The sequence below is a fragment of the Herpailurus yagouaroundi genome, unplaced genomic scaffold (assembly GCF_014898765.1).
Source record: "Herpailurus yagouaroundi ecotype Mexico unplaced genomic scaffold, PumYag 182, whole genome shotgun sequence".
Classification (NCBI taxonomy): Eukaryota; Metazoa; Chordata; class Mammalia; order Carnivora; family Felidae; genus Herpailurus; species Herpailurus yagouaroundi.
The window spans coordinates 47,793,561-47,817,909 of NW_024412413.1; the positions used below are offsets into that span (position 1 = coordinate 47,793,561).

Consider the following 24,349-nt stretch of genomic DNA (forward strand, 5'->3'; position numbering starts at 1 on the left):
AGACTACTTCTCCCCAAAGGAAAACAAGACCAGAACTCTCACCTCAGAGAGAGATTTGGGGCATGTCGGTCTTGATCTTTTAAGCTAAGGATGTAAAGGGAGACTATCGTCAAGGCACTGTTAAAAAAAAAAAAAAAAGAAGAAGAAAGCATTATGTGACAGATTTGAGTTCATATATATCTCACACAACCAGCTGGCCAACGTTCTCACAGGCCACACAGATGGGAGAGGGGGAGGGGCAGCCATGGCTGACAGAAGCACCATGGAAACAGCACAGTTATGCTTCTCTGCCCTGGTGAGAGAAAACCCTCGTCTTCCTAGAGCAAAGAGGCTCCTGGGGTCCTCTGCACCGATGGATTTTTCCAGTGAGCGGCCCCTTGGCCCTGGCAAGCTGCCTCAGCAGCGTCTGTCACCAGTGGAAGATTATAAGAGGAAGCTGTAAATCACTAGAGGCAGCCCTCTGCTCCTTGCAGGAAAAAGGCAGAGCAGAGTCCGCATCCCACTGGTGGAGGGCATCCACACTGTGGCACTGGAAGATGAGAGGAGGCACAGATTTAATCAGCTGTAGATGCCAAACCCTTTAGCTGCTGCTCTGACATCTTCCGGCTGCCTGTCTTTTCAGAGCACAATACACCAAATTGGGGAGAGGAAGGAAAATAAATGCAATACAACCTTCATTTCCACACTGTGTGACTTCAAAATAATGACTATGTCCTTTTCCTCCAATGATCAGAACTTATATATTCAAATAGAAGCTTTTCTTAAAGGTTCTGAGCTTTGGGAAGCTATTCTTAACAATGCTCATGCATCCAAGCTCACTTAGCATTGTCTTCTTTGGGGGGGTTCTGTAGCCCTCTCACATGAGCCGCACCAGAAAGTCTGCCATGACATTACAATTCCACTGTGTGTGGGGTCTAACACAGGGTGACCTCACTTGACATCCTGCCCGCTTGACTTCACACCTGGTTCCCTACATTGGCTCCTTGTTATATTTTCCCCCATCAAAGGTGGTGGTTTACCATTATTAAATACACACGAAGAAATGTGCCACACGTTGGGATTCTACTCATAAAGAAAAAATTTCCAGAGTGTTCTTAGCAGTAGCTGGCACAACTGCCCAGCAGGCACAACCCTGACTGGGAAAAGTGGTGCTGAGTCCCAAAGATGCCATCAGACAGAAGCTGTTGTTATCACCCCGGCAACTGCTTGCTGTGGTCCAGTCTGCCTTATTTGCTCTCCCGTATCCCCCACTCTCTATCTCCCTAGGACTAATCCTTAAATACTCTTTCTAATTTGTTTCTGGCATCTACTTCAACGCATGGCCCAGAGAACTTCTAGGATCAAAGGATGAAATGGACATATCTGCTCCTTTCTTTGGGGGCAAATTCTGGTTTTGACCCTTCTTGCCACCACGGGCCAGAAACAAGATAAAAGCCTAACAACCTCCCGATTTTGATCTTAGCAGTCAACAGTATTGGAATTCATAAGATAATTCTGATAAGCACATTTGAAAAGCAGTCTCTTTACATCAGAATTAGACTTCCTACAACCCTCCCATTGGGTTTTCATGGGAATCTGTATCTCTAGAGAATGCTAAATATGTCTGCTAAAGTAGACTCTCACACTCTCCTGCGTTGGGAATCCCAGCAGAAGAAGGCTCACTTGGGACCGTGAGAAAAGGACAAGGGCTTCGAATGGGAATTCTGTCTCCTGGTGTCAGACACTTGGGGATGCTTCCTGCAGTGGGCTGTAGCAAGCGACAAGACGCTGAGGGGAGAGAAGGATACAGAGAGACTCACATCACCTTCTATACCTAGGAAGCTATAGATCAAGGCACTACATACACCTTGGCACCTTCCCTCACTTTGCTTCTGAAAACGACTGTCTCCCTTGAGGCAAGACCCAAAGAGAGTCCTTTCCCACACTCACCAAGCATTTTTTGAGAGATAGATAAATACCCCTTTGGCCATACAAATAGCCTAAGAACAAGAAGGCCCAGAGGACACAGGCTAGGTGACTAAGGCCCAAAGGCTGAGGGGCCGTCACTGCATCAGCAGAGCCTGCAGACCAGGGCCCTGAGGAAGACGCCCTGCATGCCACTGAGGGATGCCCCCGACTTCCTTGCAGAGAGAGGATGGATTGCAGTCGAATCACCCACTGCTTGCACAGCAAATGCTTTTCCTTACTGTGTCTGTCTGCTTTAACTGCCTAGTAAATTTGGCTGCAATTTCAAACTATTGTACCTCTCGGGGTTATGTCATAGTCCCTTTGGTGTGAAGTCTTCACTGAAGGATCTACAAGAATCCTAATAAATATGAGTGTCTAGGGGAGAATACATTGTACCTGATTGCCCTCTCACAACATTCCCCCAAGTAGACAGGAAAGAGAACGAAGAATTTGAGTTATTTGCGAGACTGAAAAAGACAGACACACGCACGCGCGCACACACACACACACACACACACACACACACACACAGGAAAGGCACAGTGAGTTGCTAAAAAGTATCAATTAATTGCAAAAAAAAAAATCCTTCCTCTCACATTTAAGTACAGAAAGCCTATGCTTTTTTCTTCAGAATATGAGTTTAAGAAGGGCATCCCTTGTTGGGATGAGCACTGGGTGTTGTATGGAAACCAATTTGGACAATACATTTCATATTTAAAAATTTTTTTTAAATAAAAATAAAAAGGGCTCCCTTATCTCTAAGTTAAATCAAAGGTCAATGTTCAGTTAAAGAGCCCCTTGTCTTCAAAGTAAATAGGTCAGTCCCCAGTTCATATATGAGAAAAGGAAGATGGGAAGGATAAAAGAGCTTGACACAGCATAACACTGACGTTTTCTTACCAAAAGGCCATCACAGCAATGAGAGTTATAACCAAGGTCTGGAAAATCCAGTTAGGACACAATTGTTTTTTTCCTGAAAAATAAACCTGTAAAAGAAGATTCAGTAAGGAGCAGTGATAAACCATCAGTGCTAACTGGGAGAAGGACCCCTGAAGACTCGCTCCCAGCAGGGATCTTTGCTGCTTCCATGGGCTGGCAAGTGTGCTCTCTTCAACCTATATTTCCCTCCTCTCTGCCTCCTGAAAATGGAGTTCTTTCAAAGCCTGCCTCAGGCCTCTCCCTTTCCTTGACACTCCAGGCTACAGTAAGCTCTCTTTTCCCTAGCACCCTGAATCCAGGACAAGTGTCTGTGCCGTTCATTTAGTGCTTATTCTTCAAGTTTTATGAGAGAAGAGGACCTATCAGACAAGATAGTGTCAGAACCCAGATGTTCATCTCTTTCACTAGAACACTTTTGAAAATAAAGTCTTCAAGAGACGATGGAATCAATTCCAATGGAAGAAGTTCAGGCACCATGACAAACCATGGAAAAGACTTGTATGGTGAGAGCTAGTGAGTACTCTTTAAATCATACACATCAATATTCAATTCTGCTACCTCTTTCTTTTTCTTTTTTCTTCTTTTGTGCATGTGCACAAGTGGAGGAGGAGCAGATAGAGAGAGAGAGAAATTCTTAAGCAGACTCTATGACTAGGGTAGAGCCCAACACAGGGCTTGATCTCACAATGCATGGTGAGATCATGACCTGAGCTGAAATCAAGACTTGGATGCTTAACTGACTGAGCCACCGAGGCACCCCTTTGCTACCTATTTTTAAGGACAGTTCTGGGCCTGTGTCTTATTTATTCTTATAAATTCATATTCATATTCATCTTATATATTCATTAAGCACTATTGTGTATCGCATTATGGGGGCTCTAAAAATAAGTAAGTTATAGTTTCTAGGAAGTAAAGGAGACAAACCTCTAAGACTGATGCATTTTGGCATAAAACCTTGCATACAAGGAATGGGCCAAGAACTATAGAATAGAGAGCTGTGTAATTGCTGTTGAATCTGGCTGAAAAGATAGCAGAGGTTTTCTGCCCATTTTAATACGGTGCTCCTTAAATAGGATCTTTTCTATGAATGCAATAGAGAATATTACATTTGCTTCCTTCTGGAGGGTAGAGGGTAGAATCATACTTTTGGTTGGAAAAGAATTGAAGGATGGTGGTACTTAAGAAATAGTTTGAAACTGGTCTGTATTTAAATTTCTTGGGTTGGTTATCTGAATCAATAAAATGTTCTTCAATGTTATATTAGGGTTGGGGGTGGGATTAATTATACAAGTTTTTAACAAATATACAAACTCTTAGGACTCTCGTAACTGAGTCACCCGTAAGGGCAGCTGGAAGCCACTCTGAATACTAAGAAGTGAATAGTTTCTACCATTCTCACATCTCACTGGAACTGTTCAGAGGATATCCTAAAAATGTGCTGTACAGAGAAGGAACTCAATGAAATTTGTTGAATTGATTGTAATTAAACAGCATTAGGCTCAGGATAAGAGTTTCCCCTCCAATCTACTCCCCATGGCTGCTGAATTATTTTAAATCTCCATGCTTTTGCTCCAAATCCTTTGACCTAGTGTAGGGAAATGACCTAAGACATGGAGTCGGGCTTGGAGTTGGGTCCTGAACAAGTCATCTAAATGTCATTGATTCTCATTTCCTTCATCAGTAAAATAGGAATGATAAAATAATACCTGCCAACATTTCAGTTATTGGGTGGGTCCAACTAACAGTGCAATGGTTCTCAAATTTAGGTCTGCATGAGAATTATTACAGAATTTATTAAAAACCTAAAGGTCCTGGAAAATTCTGCTCAAAGGACTGAAGACCTTCCCATCTCACCACAACCATCAATACACAGTGGGGGTCACCCATCTACCTCTTGGAGGTAGAGAAAGAGAAGGAAGGAAGAGGAACACTAGATTGGAGGAGAGCTACTCAGGAGACCTCAATCTTCCTCCAGAACAAGTGCCACCATCGGCAGCTATGTGGAAGGCAAGGCAAGGCCCAGCCAGGCCTCTTACCATCTGCTAAGGTCCACCAACTGCTCACAACCAGCACTTTGCTCATTAACACAGCCACCCGTCCTAAGAGTAGCACATTCCACCCACACGCATGTGTTTCAATGACCCAAGGATCATGGGGGCTCCAGGGAACAGAGGATACCTAGGCGTTGATGTCATGGAAGGGAAAGTCAACCTCAGAGAAACAGCCAAGACCTCATGCAAAGACAACACAAGGGAAGGAAAACATCCCCATTATTTGTACTTTATCAAGCTCCCTGGAAGACTCAAAACATGCCGAAGTATGAGAACACTCAAGTTCTAATAAGAGTGAACACTTGCATAGTACTTATTATGTGCCATGTTGTCTTGTGAGTGCTTTATATATACTAATTTATTTAATGCTCAGATAATCCTCAACAACCCTCAGAGCAGGTACTGTTATCATCCCCATCTTATAGAGAAGGGAAAAAACGAAGCACAGGAAGGCTAAGTTCCTTACCCAAGATCACACAGCTAGTAAGTCATACAGCCAGGATTTAAACCAAAAAATATTTGGCTCCAGAATCTGTGCTCCTAACCACAATGCTATGTTGCCTCCCTTCTCCTGTCTGTAAAACAAAAGCACACTATACAAATTAGATGTTATTGTTATTATTCAAAAGGTTTTCATGGCCCACCAAGGGAATTCCATAACAGGTGGTCCAGGAAATTTGAGCCTTACCTATATTTTCAGCCTTACCTCCTACTCTCCCCCCAGCCGACTCTCACCTAATCCTTTAATGAAGCCAGTGCTGCCCCCCAGATTTTGCTTCTGCCAGCCTCTCTGGAACCTCTCCTATATCTAGCCAGAGCTCACTCCTCCTAGAAGGGCTGGCCCCATAATGCTCTGCAGCACTCTGAGCCTTTACAATATTTACCACATCCAGATACAAGTGTTCTTGTATTGTTCTCCAATATTCCCTGGCCACCTAGAAATTCCTTCAGAGAAGAGGCCATGTCTTACTCACTTTTGTCTGCCTCCCACTTACAACAGTGACTGCAAGAGGTCTCTGAGTTGAATGGGTGCTTTTCAATACCCACATAAATCCTCTACTCTGTGTCCACAAGCCAATCCCCTTCCCCACCCACATACCCAAGAGACCAAACTACTTAATGTGTTTAATTTAACAAGAAAATGTTTTTAAGTTTTTTATTTAAGTAATCTCTACACCCAGTGTGGGACTGGAACTCACGATTCTGAGATCAAGAGTCGCATGCTCTTCTGACTGAGCCAGCCAGGTGCCCCAATGTTTTTAATTTAGATTGTGAGCCTTCAGGGAGGATGATCAGACCTGGTTTTCCATTCATGCATTCATTTAACAAACACTGCTTGAGTACCTACTATGTGCCAGTCCCTGGGGAAGGCAGATATGGGGCCTGTTCTCATGAATCACACATTCTAGTTATTATTCTGACATAACTGCAAAATAAAAGAAATTCCCCACGTGCAGAGTGAGAGCTACAGAGGTTACACATAACCGAATTGCACCAATCAGTGCCGCCATGGATGTAGGTAGCATTTCCTCCATCCCACTGCAAACTGGTCAGTACAAACAGTACCCTTCCTACACAACATGTTTAATAGTTTGTGTTTATTAAGCAAACTGCTATGTGCTGGGCACTGTGGCTAAGGGCTTCACCTTCTTTAATCCTATCAACAATCTTTGCAAGATAGAGCCTATTATTATATTTATTTCTCAGTGCAATTCAGTAACTTGCCCAAGGACACTTCTACATAGATATTTACCCATGTATTTATGTTTATTTGTATACCAAGTAGCTTGTCAGCAACATAACATTTTTAGCAGTTTTTAGTAGAATATTAAACTCTTTCTGAGTTCTTTTAAAATAGGTCAATGCAGGGGCACCTGGGTGGCTCAGTCAGTTAAGCATCCAACTCTTGGTTTCAGCTCAGGTCATGATCTCACAGTTTGTGAGTTCAAGCCCCCTGTCTGGCTCTGTTCTGACGGTGAAGAGCCTGCTTAGGATTCTCTCCCTCTCTTTCTTTCTCTGCCCCTCCCCTACTCTCTCTCTCTCTTAAAATAAGTAAATAAACTTAAAAAAAAAATAGGTCAATGCAGTATAACATGAAGAAAAGAGAGTAAATGGGGGCAATGGCCCAAACACCATATCAGTCCTTAATAAAATATAGATTAAGGTCATGAATATCTTCCTGGGGAAGGGCCACCTGGGGAACACTGGTGGGTCAGAGGGAACAAGCTGGGTTTCATGGCATTTATGAATTGTACTAGGAAGGGAATAGTGCAGCTTCTCCCTTACTGACACTCCTCTTCATTGAAGAGGGTGTACTTTAAATCAATAAATGATTAGCCTTCACTTTTTAAGGTAAATGTTACCCTATTTGATGAAAGTTCTCTTTATTCATTAATAAAACCATCACACTTTAACCTTTGCAAGAAAGTGAATACCTATTTCCCCATTTGCACATAGAGTACTAACTATCAAAAGGGAAAAAAGGGATTTAGGGGATTAATGGAAGTCCCCCTGGGATCTTCTGAAGCCATAGATAAGGAATGAGGTTGAGTTAAGGCATCCACACAGATCTTGCAGCCTAAGGCCATATGCATGTGGAAGCTGATGAATTTCACTTGATAGAGGCAATATATTAAAAAAAAAAAAAAAAAACCCGCAGAATAGTATTTCTGAAATGAACATGTTCTGTACTTATTTCTCTAAACATCTTTTTGAAAAAACTATTAAAGGGGTAGTAATTAAATACCTAAAGTGCATGAAGATGCAAACAAGGGAGTCTATCAACAGATAAATGAAGGGAAGCATTTTTGATCAATTTCTCTAAACACTCTTTTTTTATATATATGTATAAAACATTATCACTGTGCATTACAAATAAGTCTCTTTACCTTGTTGGTTTTTTTGGGAATGGCCTTTCTTGGAGAAGATGCACTAACAGCTCTGCTAAATTTGCTTTAAAAAGAGAGAGAGAATGTTAATTACCATTCAAATGCCTCTCCAGGAGTTACACGACAAAAGCCCAGGCTGCCACTAACACAGCAGTATGATTTTTTCTGTAATACAGTGGTAATTTTACAAAGGAAAAGTCAAGGCAATTGAGAGTTCCTTTTGAGAAAAAGAACCTTAGTAAGCGTAAATGAATGTGTTAAATGTTGTATTTCTCTTTTTCTCATAATTAGACCCCAGGAAATGTGCATTTACCTCCTTAAATGAAAAAAAAAATTAGAAGTTTTTCCCCTGAGAACCAAAGACGATTTTCTAAATTTAGAAATGGCCACTTCTACTCCTTAAAGGAGAAGTCATCCTTTGTAAAATGCCAACATTTCCTAAAACACCTTGCTCTTAAACAGACACTTCACGGTTTGTTTCATTTTCAAAGCAGCAACAGAAAAAATAAGAACATTATCACATAAGGTAATTGTGGTCCCAAACATTCTAAAAACAGAATAGGGACTTCATTAGCAGAAAGTAGTGGTTGCTGCTTGATCAGAAAGACCATCTAGTTTGATCTGGTTATGGAAAGGCCCTATTGTCTCCTTTCTCCTGTGGTGCCCCTGGATATACCTGATGGAGCTTGCTTCACTGGCTGAAGACTTCAAACTACTGAGCCGCTTTAGCCTGGCCAGCTTTCTGTTCCATATTTCTAACTCTTCTATTCTTTCTTCAAGGTTGTTTGTTAGTTTGCAGAGCTGCTTCACTGCGCCCACATTTTCCATAAAGATCTGGTCCTGGAAAGGAAGATAGTACAGAGGGCATAAATTTGCAGTTTGAGACCACCAGGGAACTGTCTGAGCCTATTCAAAGACAGTTAAAGTATATCACTGAAAATAGTTATATACACACCCAACCTCAAGTTCATTCAAGACAAAACTGGAGAGGTTTGCAACTTGAAATGATCTTGCTAAACTGCTGGCTGTGTAGTCAAACTGCTTGTGTTCAATTTGCAATAAAATGGAAATATGTCCTTGTAATCCAAGAGAGAAAATGGAGCGGAAGGACATTGTCAAGTTTGGAATCTGAAGATTTATTTTGTATGGCCATTATACTATATTTAAAACTCATAAAAAGAAAGAACAGGCTTCTGAATGTTGATTTGTGTGTACATCACTAAATCCTCATAAGAAATGATTCTTGTTCTTCCTGGTAAAATGCATCAAATTACTTAGGTGAAGGAGAAAGGAATGAAGACCTGGGCTTTTCTCTGAGTTCTGCCACTTACTAGATGTGAGACCCCATATAAAACAAAACAACTTCTCTGAGCTTCAGTTTCTTCATACTGAGAAGATAATTCTTGAAGTGTTAATTTCTGCTTTAACATCTCATGATCTACCATGTACAATTTAAATTTAGCCTAACTCCCAAACAAAATTTAAAACAATAACACTTAATTCTATCTGTTCAGGGAAGGTCACTGACACATCAGAAAGAGCAAGAAAGGGAAACCAACCAAAGCCAGAGTGTGCAAATCATCTCTTCTCCAACCCACATACTGTAGTTGTCATAGAAACATGTGTGTCTGTCTCTCAGCCATAACAAAAACACTGGAAAGCTCTCATCTACCCATATCCTGATCCTGTGACCTCCCCTCCTTTCCCCCTCTCTGTTTACAAGTTCAGAATGCCAAAGAATTCTTTGGGGCTCATAGAAGCTGATCCACTATGGTAAAATGATGAGGTCAAAGCCAAAAGAGAAAGATTGTTTTGTAGTTGGGGGAATCAAACTCAGGGCTATGTGTCTTTGAGATTCTCATGATGCAAAATGAAGCTTTAAAGGTTTCAAACACTGTAAAGCAACCACTCAGAAAGGACTCAAAAGCTCAACATTACAAACTTAAAGCTTAGTTCATGAAGTTTAAAGGCATGCACACTGGCATAAAACACAACAGTAAAGGTAAATATATAGTCAATTTCAAAATACTCCAATACTGTAGTATGAGATGTGTAACTCACTTAACTCTAGTATAAAAGTTAAGGACAAAAGTACTAAAAGTAACTACAGCTACAATAATTGGTTAATGGTGCATACATAAAAAAGAGGTACATTATGACATCAAAAACATAAAATATGGAGATGTGAGTAAAAGGGTAGAGTTTTTGTATGTGATCAAAATTCAGTTGTTATCAGCCTAAAATAAGCTGTTATATCTATAACATATGTTGTATAAATAAGCCTCATGTAACTATAAAGCTAAAACCTACAAAAGATAAAAAGAAGAGAGTCAAAGCATACCACCACAGAAAATCAGTTCACAGAGGAACACAGTGAAAGAGGAAGAAAGGAACAAGGGAACAGCCAAAAAACAATGATTAAGATGGCATTAATAAGACCCTCCCTATCAAAAATTACTTTAAAAATAAATGGATTAAATTCTCCAGTCAAAAGGCATAGAGAGAGCAAATGAATTTTAAAAAGACCCAACTATATGCTCCCCCCTACAAGAGAGATTCACACCAGCTTTAAGGACACATGTAGCCTTAAGGAATGGAAGAAAGATACTCCATGCAAATGGAAACCAAAAGAGAGCAGGGGTAGCTATAGTTACATCAGATAAAATAGAATTTATGTCAAAAATTGTAATAAGAGACAAAGGAGGTCATATAATGCTAAAGGGGCCAATTCATTCAAGAGAATATGTATCTATATATGTCTATATTCTATGTGTGTGTATACACACACACACACACACACACACATATATATATATATATATATATTTCTCTATCTCCCTCTCTATATATAGATTAGATATTGGTATATCTATATCCAGAAAGAGAGAGAGAGAGAGATCTAACATCAGAGCACCTAATATTAAGCAAATACTAACAGACCTGAAGGAAGAAATAGAAGCAATACAATAATAGTAGAGGACTTCAGTGTTCTACTTTCAACAATGGATAGCTCATCCAGACAGGAAATCAAAAAGGAAACACTGGGCTTGAACTATACTGTAGACCAAATGGACCTAACCGACATATACAGAAATTCCACCCAACAAAGCAGAATACAGTCTTCTCAAATGCATTCAGAATATTCTCAAATCTAGATTATATTTTAGGTCACAAAACTGCGTTACAAATTTTAGAAGATTAAAATTGTACCAAGTATCTTTTCTGACCACAATGGTATGAAACTAGACATTCATAACAGGAGGAAAACTTGAAAATCCACAAGTAGGTGAAAATTAAACAATACATACTTGGAAAACTAATGAGTTAATGAGGAAATCAAAAGGGAAATAAAAAATATCTTGAAGCAAATAAAAATGGAAATGCTGCATAATAAAACTTATGGGATATAGCAAAATAGTCCTAAGAGGGAAGTTTATAGCAATAAACACCTACATTAAGAAGAAAAAAGAAAGATTTCAAATAAACAACCTAATTTTATACCTCAAGGAACTATATAAAGAACAAACTCAGATGAAAGGTAGTAAAAAGAAAGAAATAACAAAGATCAGAGCAAAAATAAATGAAAAAGAGACCAGAAACACTACAGAAAAGATAAACAAAATTGAGTTAATTTTTTGAAAAGATAAACAAAATTGACAAACCTTTACCTAGATTAAGAAAAAAAAGAATGAGAGAGAAGACTCAAATAAATAAAATTAGAAAGGAGAGGTGACACTGCAACTGATACCCCAAAAACAGTAAGGATCATAAGAAACTACTATGAACAATTGTACTCCAACAAATTGGGTAAGTGGATGTTCCTAGAAACATACAACCTACCAAGACTGAATCATGAAGAAATAGAAAATCTGACAGGCCAATTAAGAGAAAGGAGATTGAATCGATAATCAAAAATATATCAGGGTGCCTGAATGGCTCAGTTGGTTAAGTGTCTGACTTCAGCTCAGGTGATGATCTCATGGTTCATGAGTTCAAGCCCCACATTGGGCTCAGCACTGGCAGTGCAGAGCCTGCTTTGGATCCTCTCTCTCTCTACCCCTCCCACTTGCTCTGTCTCTCATTCTCTCTCTCTCTCTCTCTCTCTCTCTCTCTCTCAGATAAATAAGTAAACTTCAAAACAAACAAACAAACAAACATCCCAACTAACTAAAGTCCAGGACCAACCAGACGGCTTCACTGGTGAATTCTACCAAACACTTGAAGAAGAATCAATAGAAATCCTTCTCACCCTCTCCCAAAAAACTGAAGAGGAGAGAACACTTCCAAATTCATTTTAAAAGGTTAGAATTAACCTGATACCAAAGTGAGATAAAGACATTACAAAAAAAAGTCAATTATAAGCAATTATCCCTGATAAACATGGATAAAAAATTCTCAATGAAGTATCAGCAAATCAAATTCAATAATCATTAAAAAGATCACACATCATGACCAAGTGAGATTTATTTCTGGGATACAAAAGTGGTTCAACATATGCAAATCAATCAATGTGATACACCACATTAATAAAATCATATCATCTCAATAGATGTAGAAAGTGCATTTGACAAAATTCAGCATCTTTTTTTTAATGTTTATTTATTTTTGAGAGAGAGATGAGAGAGAGAGAGAGCAGAGGAGGGGCAGAGACAGAGAGGGAGACAGAAGATCCAAAGTGGGCTCTGCACTTAGAGCAGAGAGCCCAATGCGGGGCTTGAATTCACGAACCATGAGGTCGTGACCTGAGACAAGGGTCTCAGGACTAAGCCACCCAGGGACCCCTCAGCATCTTTTTTTAAAAAATTCTAGACGGGGCGCCTGGGTGCCTGGGTGGCACAGTCGGTTAAGCGTCTGACTTCAGCCAGGTCACGATCTCGCGGTCTGTGAGTTCGAGCCCCGCGTCAGGCTCTGGGCTGATGGCTCAGAGCCTGGAGCCTGTTTCCAATTCTGTGTCTCCCTCTCTCTCTGCCCCTCCCCCGTTCATGCTCTGTCTCTCTCTGTCCCAAAAATAAATAAACGTTGAAAAAAAAAATTTTAAAAAACTCTAGACAAAGTATAGATGGGCTATACCTCAACATAATAAAAGTCCTATATGATAAGTCCATATCTAATATTACACTCGATGAAAAGCTGATAGCTTTTCCTCTAAGATCAAGAACAAATCAAGGAAGTTCACTCTCCCCATTTTTACACAACATAATACTGGAAGTCCTACACAAAGTAATTAGACAACAAAAAGAAATAAAAGTTATCCAAATTGGAAATAAGTAAACTGTATCTGTTGCAGATGATATGATCTTATATACAGAAAGTCCTAAATATTCCATCAACAAACTATTAGAATTAATAAATTTAGTAGAGTTGCAGGATACAAAATCAACATACACAAATTAGTTGCATTTCTATAGATTAACAATGAACTATTTGAAAAAGAAAGAAAAAGAACCCCATTTACGAGGGCATTAAAAACAATAAAATACTTAGGAATAAATTTAACCAGGAGGTGAAAGACCTGTACATTGAAAATTATACAACGTTGGTGAAAGAAACCGAAGACATGAAAAAATGGAAAGATATCCTATGTTCTTGGATCAGCAGAATTAATACTGTTAAAATGTGCATACTACTCAAAGCCATCTACAGATCCAGCGCAATCCCTATCAAAATTCCAATGGCATCCTTCATAGAAACAGGAAAAAAAGTCCTAAAATTTATATGGGACCACAAAAGATCCCTAATATCCAAAGCAACACTGAGAAAGAACAAATCACACTTTCTGATTTCAAATTATATTATAAAGCTACAGTAATGAAAATAGTACTAGCATAAGAATAGACATATAGACCAATGGAATAGAATCGAGAACCCAGAAATAAACCTACACCTATATGGCCAACTAAAATTTGACATGGGAGCCAAGAAGACTCAGTGAGGAAAGGATAGTTTCTTCAACAGTGTGGGGAAAATTGGATATTCACAAGAAAAGTATGAAATTGAACCCCTATTCTACAAAAGTAACTCTAAATAAATTAAAGACTTAAATGTAGACCCAAGACCATAAAAATCCTAGAAGAAAACATAGGGAAAAAGTTTCTGGACATTGGTCTTGGGAACCATGTTTTGGATGACACCAAAAGCACAAGCAACAAAAGCAAAATAAACAAGTGGGGCTAAATCAAATGAAAGAGCTTCTGTACAGCAAAAGAAACAATCAACAAAATTTAAAGGCAATCTACAGAATGGAAGAAAATATTCACAAATCATATATTTGATAAGGGGTTAATACTCAAAGTACATAAGGAACTCACACAAATCAACAGCAAAAATAAAAAACTAAAAACAACAAAAAAAAATCTGCTTAAAAATGGGCAAAAGACATGAATAAACATTTTTCCGAAGAAGACATACAAATGACTAAAAGGTACATGAAAGGATGTTGAATATCACTAATTATCAGGGAAATGCATATCAAAACGACAGTGAAATATCACCACATACCTGTGAAGATGACTATTTTGAAAAAGGCAAGAGATAACAAGTGTTAGTGAGGGTGTGGGGAAAAGGGAACCATTGTGCACTTTTGTTAGAAAGGTCAGTTGGTACAGGCAGTATGGAACTCAGTATGAAGGTACCTCAAAAAATTTCTGGGTATATGTCTGAAGGATATGAAATTACTGTCTCTAAGAGATATTTACACCCTATGCTCATTGCAGCACTATTCACAATAGCTAAGATACAGAAACAATCTAAGTGTCCATTGATTGATAAATGAATAAAGAAAATGTGATACACACACACACACACACACACACACACACACACACACACAAATGGAATATTGTTTAGCTATAACAAAGAAGGAAATCCTGCCATTGTGACAACACGGATGGACCTTGACAGCATTATACTAAGTGAAATAAGTGAGAGACAGAAAGACAAATACTGTATGATATCACTTATGTGTGGAAGCTAAAAAAAGCCAAACTCAGAGAAACAGAGGGTAGAAATGGTAATTGCCAGAGGCTGAGAGATGGGGGAAATGAGGAGATGTCTGTCAAAAGGTACAAACTCAGTTTAAAATGAATAAGTTCTGGGAATCTAATGTACATCATGATGACTATAGTTAACGATCTTGTATTATATACATGAAAGCTGCTAAGAGAGTAGATCTTAAATGTTCTCACCACATGCACACAAAAGATGATTGTGTGGGTGATGAATGTGTTAACTAACCTTATTGTAGAATCACTCTTCAATAAGTATGTGTATCAAATCATCATGTTGTATGCCTTAAACTTGTATTATACCTCAACAAAGCCAAAAAAAATTCAGTTGGTAAGGTAGGATAGTTGGTGGGGGGTTTAAATAAAATGAGATCGGACACAAATTGAAAACTGTCGAATTTGGGGCGCCTGGGTGGCGCAGTCGGTTGGGCGTCCGACTTCAGCCAGGTCACGATCTCGCGGTCCGGGAGTTCGAGCCCCGCGTCGGGCTCTGGGCTGATGGCTCAGAGCCTGGAGCCTGTTTCCGATTCTGTGTCTCCCCCTCTCTCTGCCCCTCCCCTGTTCATGCTCTGTCTCTCTCTGTCCCAAAAATAAATAAACGTTGAAAAAAATTTAAAAAAAAGAAAAAAGAAAACTGTCGAATTTGCTAAGTATATACGTGGGTTTCACTATTAATCTCAGTTTGTGTATGTTTGAAGTTTTTCATTAAAAATGTTAACAAATAAATCGGAAAGCAAAAACAAAAACAAAAAATCTCCCAACAAAAGCTCTTTAAAATTTTCTAATTCTGTTACAAATTTTTGCTTACTTCTAAATTCATTTTAATAAAAATAAGGCAGCAATCACGAAGACAAGAATATTGTTCTATGGTTCTAAATCACAGTAAATGTCATATGACCATTCACTATGTTTACATTGTAGAAAGCTTTATACTATAATTATAACTGGTCACTATGTCCAAGCAGTGGTCCCAGACCACTGGGAATCCAGACAGATTCCCAGCCATCATCTCTGACTCTTCTTCCGTCCGCTTACCCACAGACGATCCCACCATGCAGTGCTGTCAGTTCAATGTCCCAAATCTCCTGAATCCACCCACTTTTATCCATCTTCAATGGCACTACTATACCTAATATTCTTTTCTATTTTTCTCGGCAACCAGCTTCCTCTTCTTTTTTAATGCTTGCTTGATCCATGAATTTGATTCCAACTGAGAGCAGGCCATGGAGAATGATACTAAAGTCCCCTCTAAACACAGTAATTTCATTCTGCAATATCTACCCAATGGGACTTTTCATGCTGCCTCACGAGATATGAACGATTGGCTGTAATTGTCCAGTTACTTGTAAATAATGATAAAAAGCCAGCTTTGATCTCCCCAACTCAAGTTTACTAGCACCATACATCTTCTAAGTAGATCCAATAGGCAAGAAGATAATTCATGTGTTTTCCTACTTAAGAGGAAATAAAGATGGAGAGGGAATTTACTACTACCTTCCTGGTTGTAATTATGGCCCTGACTTTATGGATCCAATAGAAAATTACCAAAAAATAAATTTCTAGGACATGTTCTAGGGACTGACTCTGACTAAAATACTTCTGACTTCTATCCTCTATCACCATATTGAAGCCAGTATAGGGGCGCCTGGGTGGCGCAGTCGGTTAAGCGTCCGACTTCAGCCTGGTCACGATCTCGCGGTCCGTGAGTTCGAGCCCCGCGTCGGGCTCTGGGCTGATGGCTCAGAGCCTGGAGCCTGTTTCTGATTCTGTGTCTCCCTCTCTCTCTGCCCCTCCCCCGTTCATGCTCTGTCTCTCTCTGTCCCAAAAAAATAAATAAACGTTAAAAAAAAATTTTTTTTTGAAGCCAGTATAAATATGTTCAAAAACATAATCCAGAATTTTCTGAAAATATTCTTTTCTATGCAAGTGATAAGGTCTCTGTGAGTTCACTTTAACCATGAACATGCACCTAGATCCCTGAGGAAGTTTATCTAAATACACACATCCAGGTCCTATGTAAAGGTTTATATTCATTAGGACTCGGATGGGCATAAGTCTGGGGCATTTTGAAAAGCTTCCCCATCTAATACCCAGTGTTGGTTCATAACTATTTTATCATTGAACCTAATTTAATTATTCAACTCTGTCCAGTTATTATTAACCATATTAATGGGACCCACTATCTCAGCTGAAATGTAGCTTTACAACTGTGATGCAAAAGTCATGAAGCCAGCCAGCCACCAAAAATTGCTGGGGAGACTCTGGGGGAAAACAGAAACTGCTTCAAATCACACAAGAATCTTGTGCCCGTGTAAGACTCGCTTTGGGGTGAAGGTACAAATGGACAGCATGACATATTTTCTGAAAAGACACGTGGGGCAGTTTGGCAAGTCTATGTGCACATGAAAACAACAAGGAGCAATATGAAATCAGAGCAATGCTGAGCTTAGAGGAGGTCACTTACTTAAGCCCTATCCTTTCCTATAGCCCCCTTCACTCTCTGTGCTCGAATCACATTGAACCATTTGCCCTTTGATGAACATATCAAGCTTTCTCTAGTGTCTGGGGCTAGCACAGCACAGGCTGCTCCCTCTACCTGAACCACCTGTCCTCCCCCACCTCCCACTCTCCTTCCATTTACTGTCATATTTACCCATATTGTAAACACCTAGAGATAGGGCCGCATCTTGTCCATAGTCGATGTTCCAATACAGGCAGAAACTCAGTATGGGTTTGATGATTGAATGAACGAATATTCTTACCAGGACTGTTCGTGTCATGTGGCATTGAGAGGTCATAGCACCATTCTCTAGTGAAATAAAGAGTGGCCAAACTTCAAGTTTATTCTTTTGTCCGAGGTTGCTCTCAGAAAAGGAAAAAGATTGAGGTCCAAATTCCATTTCCATGTTAGGAAATGTCCATGGAAATGTGGGTGAATTAAACAAAGAAATACTAGTGTGTAACACCCTCAGCTCAATGGGCGACTGGTTGGACAGTATCCAGCAAACTGGTTTCCACTCAGGTTGGGTCCTTTCCTCTTTGGGAGGGTTTGGCTCAGGAAATGGATAAAAGTCCTTCAGTGCCTCCTCACTCCCCAGGTAACCCTTGCAGAACACAGTTTGCAGGCTCCCGAGTCCCCGGCATCTCTGATGACAAAGGAGCCTACAACGGGAGCAGCCAGGCAGCAGAGCTCATTCCTTTTCTCTCTGGGGGGCTGCAACTTGTCCTCTATTGAACACTAAATAAGGGGAATGAAGTCTGATCACAAAGCAAGCTTTGAGAAGTTGAAACAGGCTCTTCTTATTTCTTTCCCAGAGACAGTCACAGACTTGAAAATTTCTCCTGGTGGCATCTGATGTTGCATGAACTAATGTTTTATAATAAAATGATGGGAATAAAATAGCCTGTAATTGAGCATCGTGAAAATGACTACCAATGGGAGAAAAACCTTTAGCCAATGGATGTGCCAGGCAATAATTTGGCCTTTGAATAAACTCAGCTTTACATCTCTGTCCAAGAGTTTATTTTGTAGATAGCTCACCAGGCCTTGATACCGATTTAAAAAATAGAATCCCGGGGCACCTGGGTGCCTCAGTCAGTTAAGTGTGCGACTTTGGCTCAGGTCATGATCTCACGGTTCGTGGGTTCGAGCCCCGCATCGGGCTCTGTGCTGACAGCTCAGAGCCTGGAGCTTGCTTCGGAATCTGTGTCTCCCTCTCTCACTCGGCCCTTTCCCCGGCTCGCGCTCCATCTCTCTCTTTCTCCAAAAATAAACACTAAAAAAAAAAAAAAAAAAAAAAAAAATCCCTAAACCAGAAAAGCAGGCTGCTGAGTTATACTTTAGTAAAGCATAAAATTCCAGGTATTAAATCAGTGGCTTGACTAAACAGGCCTATCTGATTTTCAAAGTATTGCCACCACCTGCTGCCACAATATTTAAATTGCAGTCTTAGGTGTCTGGAATAACATCTTCTTTTCCTAACATTTCATTACAAAAATTTTCAAGCACACAGAAAAGTTTTCAAAAGTGTTTGGTAAATGCCCATATATCCTACCACTTAAATTCCACAATTAGCATACTTTCTCACGTATCTCCATCCATCCAACCATCCTGTTTAAATACATGTTTTAAAATAAAAAACACTCCTGTATCCCTCGGGTAAATTCCTAGCAGTGTTATTGCTGGGTCATAGGGGAGATCTATTTTTAAATTTTTGAGGAACCTCCACACTGTTTTCCAGAGCGGCTGCACCAGTTTGCATTCCCACCAACAGTGCAAGAGGGCTCCCGTTTCTCCACATCCTTGCCAGCATCTATAGTCTCCTGATTTGGGTGATGGGTATTGAGGAGGGCGCCTGTTGGGATGAGCATTGGGTGTTGTATGGAAACCAATTTGACAATAAATTTCATATTAAAAAAAAGATAATTATTATAAAATTAAAAAAATAATAATAAAATAAAATAAGATAAAAAACAAATGGAGACTAGACTTGAAAATTCCCTGAGCAGACAAAATTAGTTTAGTCATTTAACAAAGCTTAATTTAACTTATTTTGCACAACCAACTTGACATAGGTCATCTCTTGTTTGTGCCTCTGGAAATCAGCAGCAAAACATGAACTGTTTCCCAAGGCTGACTAATTCCCTATGATTTAAGAAAATTCTAATATTATAACCAATCAGAGTGAAAAATAAACAGTCATTGCCTTCTCTCTATATAAGCTGTTTCATAATAATACACCCTGGATCCTTATTCCATGTTTTGGTTTCAGCGCTCCCAGTTTGCAAACCATCTTTTTTGTGTGTGCACAATAAACTTTTACTAATCTCTATTTTGGTGATCCATTGGTTTTACTTCTGTTACTTCTGAACTTTTGACACATGAAAAAAATGAGCAGTAACTTTTTAAAAGAAGACATAACTACAAAAAGAAATTTTCCTACAAAACCAAATTTCCCAAGAAAACAATAAATGTCATGTTTCTCTTTAAACTGTTACTACCAGAGGGGAGCCTGGGTGGCTCAGTCAGTTAAGCGTCAAACTTTGGCCCAGGTCATGATTTCCCTGTTCATGAGTTCAAGCCCCGCATGGGGCTCTGTGCTGACAGCTTAGAGCCTGGAGCCTGCTTCAAGATTCTGTGCCTCCCTCTCTCTTTGCTCTATCCCCGCTTGCGCTCTGTTTCTTTCTGTCTCTCAAACATGAGTCAACATTTAAAAAAAATTTTTTTTGAATGTTTACTACCAGAAACAAGAGGATTTTTCTCCCTGCTTCCAGTGTGAGGAGCTCTTAGGAAAGAAGATGGCCTACAAACAGATGATCAGTTGTTAAAATATCCAGGGTTGCTTTTAATAACATACTAGCTGTAAGGCAATCATCAGGCTTGGAGTCAAATCAATCATGTGAGTGCAACAGAGAACGTTTACCTCCGACAGGAAACTTATCGCCACTGCCAGTAAATGAGTTCTGCTACCTCCCTTGATGAGAAAAGATTAGATTTTTAAACCAGCTGCTGACTAGGACATTTAAAAGCCCCCATTTTGGGGGAAGGGGAGCAGGAGATACAGGCTTCCAGTTACGGAATGAAGAAGTCAGGGGAATAGAAGGCACAGAACAGGGAATACAGTCAGTACACAGCGGTAGGGTAATAGTGTTGTGTGATGACAGACGGCAGCTGCACTTGAGCGTAGCATGATGTACATAAACTTGTTGAATCCCTGTGTTGCACACCTAAAACTAATGTGACGTTGCACATCAACTCTCTTCAAACGTGAATGATTTTAAAATAAATAAATAAATAAATGCCTACGTTTGGATTCTGGGCCAGCCATATGAACTCAAACTAATGAATTTTTTTACAACTCAGTTATTCTGAATAAAAACATAGCATGTGTCATTCTGTCAAAAAAACATCAATCATTGCAGAGACAGCTAAGGTGGTAGCCATCTCTGAGTGGCATCTGGAAAAAAATTATCAACAATTAACCATTTATTAGGTTAATCCTACGTTACAGACCTAAAAGTTGTGGTCTTTTTTTTTTTTTTAAGTTTCTTTCTTTATTTTGAGAGACAGTGTGAGCTTGAGCTAGGGAGGGGTAGAGAGAGAAGGAGAGAAAGAAAAAGTCCCAAGCAAGCTCCCCCTTGTTAGAGCAGAGCCTGATGCGGGGTTTGAACTCCCAAACTGTGAAATCATGATCTGAGCCAAAATCAAGAGTTGGCTGCTTGACAGACTGAGCCGCACAGGCACCCCAAAAGTTGTGGTCTTAAGAAAACTTATATTTAAAAAAATCATTTAAAAAAAAAAAAGCAATTGCTTCCATGGGGGAAAAAGTGATTAAGGTAGAATTTTAAGTTGCCATACTAAAGTTGTATTTACTGAGAACTATAAGGAATAAAGTAATTTGGTCTGTATAGTAATGAAAGTGACTTTATAATCCCCCAAACTTGCTGAGCCAGGTTTTGGACAAAGTCTTACCTGATGCTGAAATCCACACTCTTAACCACCTTGCCGTATACGATCGGTGATTTTTCAGTCATCAAAATCAACAAGATTTTGTTAACGTTCATTTTCTTCCCATTCCCGTCTCTTTCCCCCCCATGTCCTCATCCATCCTCTCTGTTCACTTGGCTTTCTGACACTGTGCTTGCCCCTTAGTCTCCTGCATTAGCCCAACCCTCTCAGCCTTTCCAGGTCTCTTCCTTCCTCTCTGGGCCTCAACTAGAAGAAATCTGCTGCTTTTAGTCTACTTGCTTCTTATTCCGTAAGAACTGAAAGCCTATAGACCAGGCAAGTAGCAGGAAGTAGGGGTGGGATGGCCCAGGAAGCCCTTGTAGGGAAGCTTCTCCTAAGCATCTTGTCACCAGATCTGGTATTTCAAGGGAGCCAGAAATACAAAATTTGTGTGAAGATCTCCTAATTTTTAAAAGTTATTTATTTATTTATTTATTTATTTATTTATTTATTTATTTAGAGAGCAAGCAGGGAAGGGGCAGAAGGAGAGAGAGAGGATCCTAAGCAGGACACGGGACTCACAAACTGTGAGATCACGACCTGAGCCAAAGTCAAGAGTCAGATGCTTAACTGCCTGAGCCAGTCAGGTGCCCCTAAGATCTCCTAATTTTTACAGATACGCAATAAATTTGAAAAATTTTAAAACACCATGAGGAAAAGAAGAGTGTAAGCCAGACTTGGCCACAGGCTTCTGATCTGTGACCAGCATCCATAACCTTTCCCTTATTAACATCTTCACCCATGTCTGTAGCTTCTCCTCAAGCCCTACTGTGCTCTCAGTCTCCACACTCCTACTCGCCACTGGGCATTTTCATCCAAATGTTCGGATGACATCTCAAACTCAAAACTGAACTCATTTTTTCCACTAGAAAACCACTTCTCCCATCAGATTTCCTTATATTAATAGAACTACTTCTCTTCTTTATTTGAGATTCAGAAACTCAGCCATTAACATAAACAAATTCTTACGAGAACCCACAATATACCAAATACGTACTAAACAGCACAAGATTGACAAGGCACATTCTCTGACCCCGAGAAGCTCACAGTCTAGTGGAAGAGATATGGAATAGAAACAGAATGACAACACAATATGACAAATACTCTAGAAGATGTTATATTCAGAAGCCTAAACCAATGTAGAGACAGGATCAATCAAGGCATCACAGAATTCATTAGGTTATTCAACCAGTATTTGTTGAATTCCTACAGTACTCTAAGCCCTGGGCTTGAATCCACAAATAAAGTATAGGAGATATAGCTTTGAAAAATATAGAAGATTTTTGGAGTCACACAATTAACCAGGGAGACTGGCAAAGAATAAATAGGCAAATAAGATAATTCCAACTAGGGACAGAAGTCTCCAGGCTGTCGGGAAGAAGTTTGCAATGTGCCCCCTTCACAGAAGCCCAGCTGAGGGGCTGGATGGGGTCTGCACTGGCCCAGAGGAGGCACCTTTTTCTAATTACAGCAAAGGCACTACGTATCCTCTCAGTGGTCCTGAATCTTACAAAACAGTGAAACCAAGTGATGTGGAGACTATTTTAGATGAGGTGGTCAGGGAAGGTCTTGGCAGTGAGATCTAAATGATGAGATCATCTAAAGAAAGAGTCTTAAGGGCAGAGAACACTCAACAGAACAGCTCTGAGGCAGCAACAAACTTTGGTGAGCATGAGAACAGAAAATAAAGGTTGTAGGGGAGGGGATAGGCAAACCAGATGTGCCCATGTGTGCAGAGACATGGTATTATGAAGGTGTTTGGGGGTTGGGGGGAGTGGGTGTGAGTGTTAGGAAATGAGTTAGAAACAGAAGATTCCATCCAGATTGTGGAGGGTTAGCAATAAACCAGTGAAGAGCCAAAGTGGGAAAGGGAGATCGTATGATTAGAGGTGCTTAGTTTTGTTTTTGTTTTAGGGAGAAAAGTGAGAAACATAAAGAGAATAAAGAGGGATGATAATAGACAAGAGATGTCACCAAAGTCAGAACAGCAGCACTTGGTGTCTAATCAAATACTGTGCATGAGAAAAAGGAAACTTTGAAAGGCCATCTGTGATGCTCCACCCTCAGTCACACCTTTGGACCCCAAGGTCCACCACTGTCTTCTGTCACTTGTCTCTCGGTCCCCCGCTTCCTTCTCATCTGTGAACCCCTGCCTAGTGTCCACAGACAGGAGCACTGCGCATCCCACAGTACTTGTCACACTGTCATTCAGAGTTCTATTCTTACGTCCTATCTCATCACCCCGTTTAGACACCCCGCTTAGCTGCTTGAAGATAGGAACCCTGTCTTACTGAGCTTTGCATGACTCAAACAGACAGTTCCTGCCACATTACAGTTGAAGGAAAAGAGAACCAATGAAAAGTAACTACATATTAAGGCATAGTAGGATGGCTTATATCATGCTATTGTAACATACACAACACACACACACACACAGACACACGCACACACACACACACACACACACACACATTACTCAAGGCCTAGTTATTTGCAGAGTGAACCTCATCTTTATAGAAGCTTAGTTGTAAATTCACTTCAGGCCACTCTTACATTTATTGAGCACATTTTTCTTACACCAAACACACCTAATAATACTGCTCAAGAAATGTAGCCATCTGGTCCTAAATAATCACAGAAATCAATAAAGTTGCCAAGCGAAGAGACAGATGAGTAAGCCAAACAGCGAAGCCCTCACAGTCTAATGCAGGGTTAGACTGCGGTGGTCACCTGCCATGGCTCCTGGCTCTCAGGACCAGCCCCCTCCCATCACTGAGCTTTCACTGGGGTACACGAACCATGAGGATTTTGTAAGAAGAAGCAAATTATCCCAGGTAAGAGAAGTTCATCGTGCACAGTCATCTGTCCTGAGAGACAAAGGTGACTTATACCAACTTTGACCGACAGCACTAATCTCCAGCTCTGGTTGGTTACATGGGCAGTCTGTAAAGATGCAGCCATTTCTGTTTCTTACTTGGGCATAACGTTGCAAAACGTGCATATAGAAAATAT

The 24,349-nt window shown here is 40.0% G+C and overlaps 1 protein-coding gene across 1 annotated transcript in view; it reads right to left on the reverse strand.

Annotated features, from left to right (window-relative positions):
• The window catches only part of MYRFL (myelin regulatory factor like), a 134,471-nt gene that overhangs the window by 14,287 nt on the left and 95,835 nt on the right, over positions 1-24,349 (reverse strand). Inside the window, exons 12-15 of the mRNA XM_040490426.1 lie at positions 8,502-8,665; positions 7,826-7,889; positions 2,848-2,933; positions 43-117 (exon numbers count right to left, since the gene is read on the reverse strand). Coding sequence (XP_040346360.1) covers positions 43-117; positions 2,848-2,933; positions 7,826-7,889; positions 8,502-8,665 — 389 coding nt within the window. The remainder of the gene's footprint in view (positions 1-42; positions 118-2,847; positions 2,934-7,825; positions 7,890-8,501; positions 8,666-24,349) is intronic.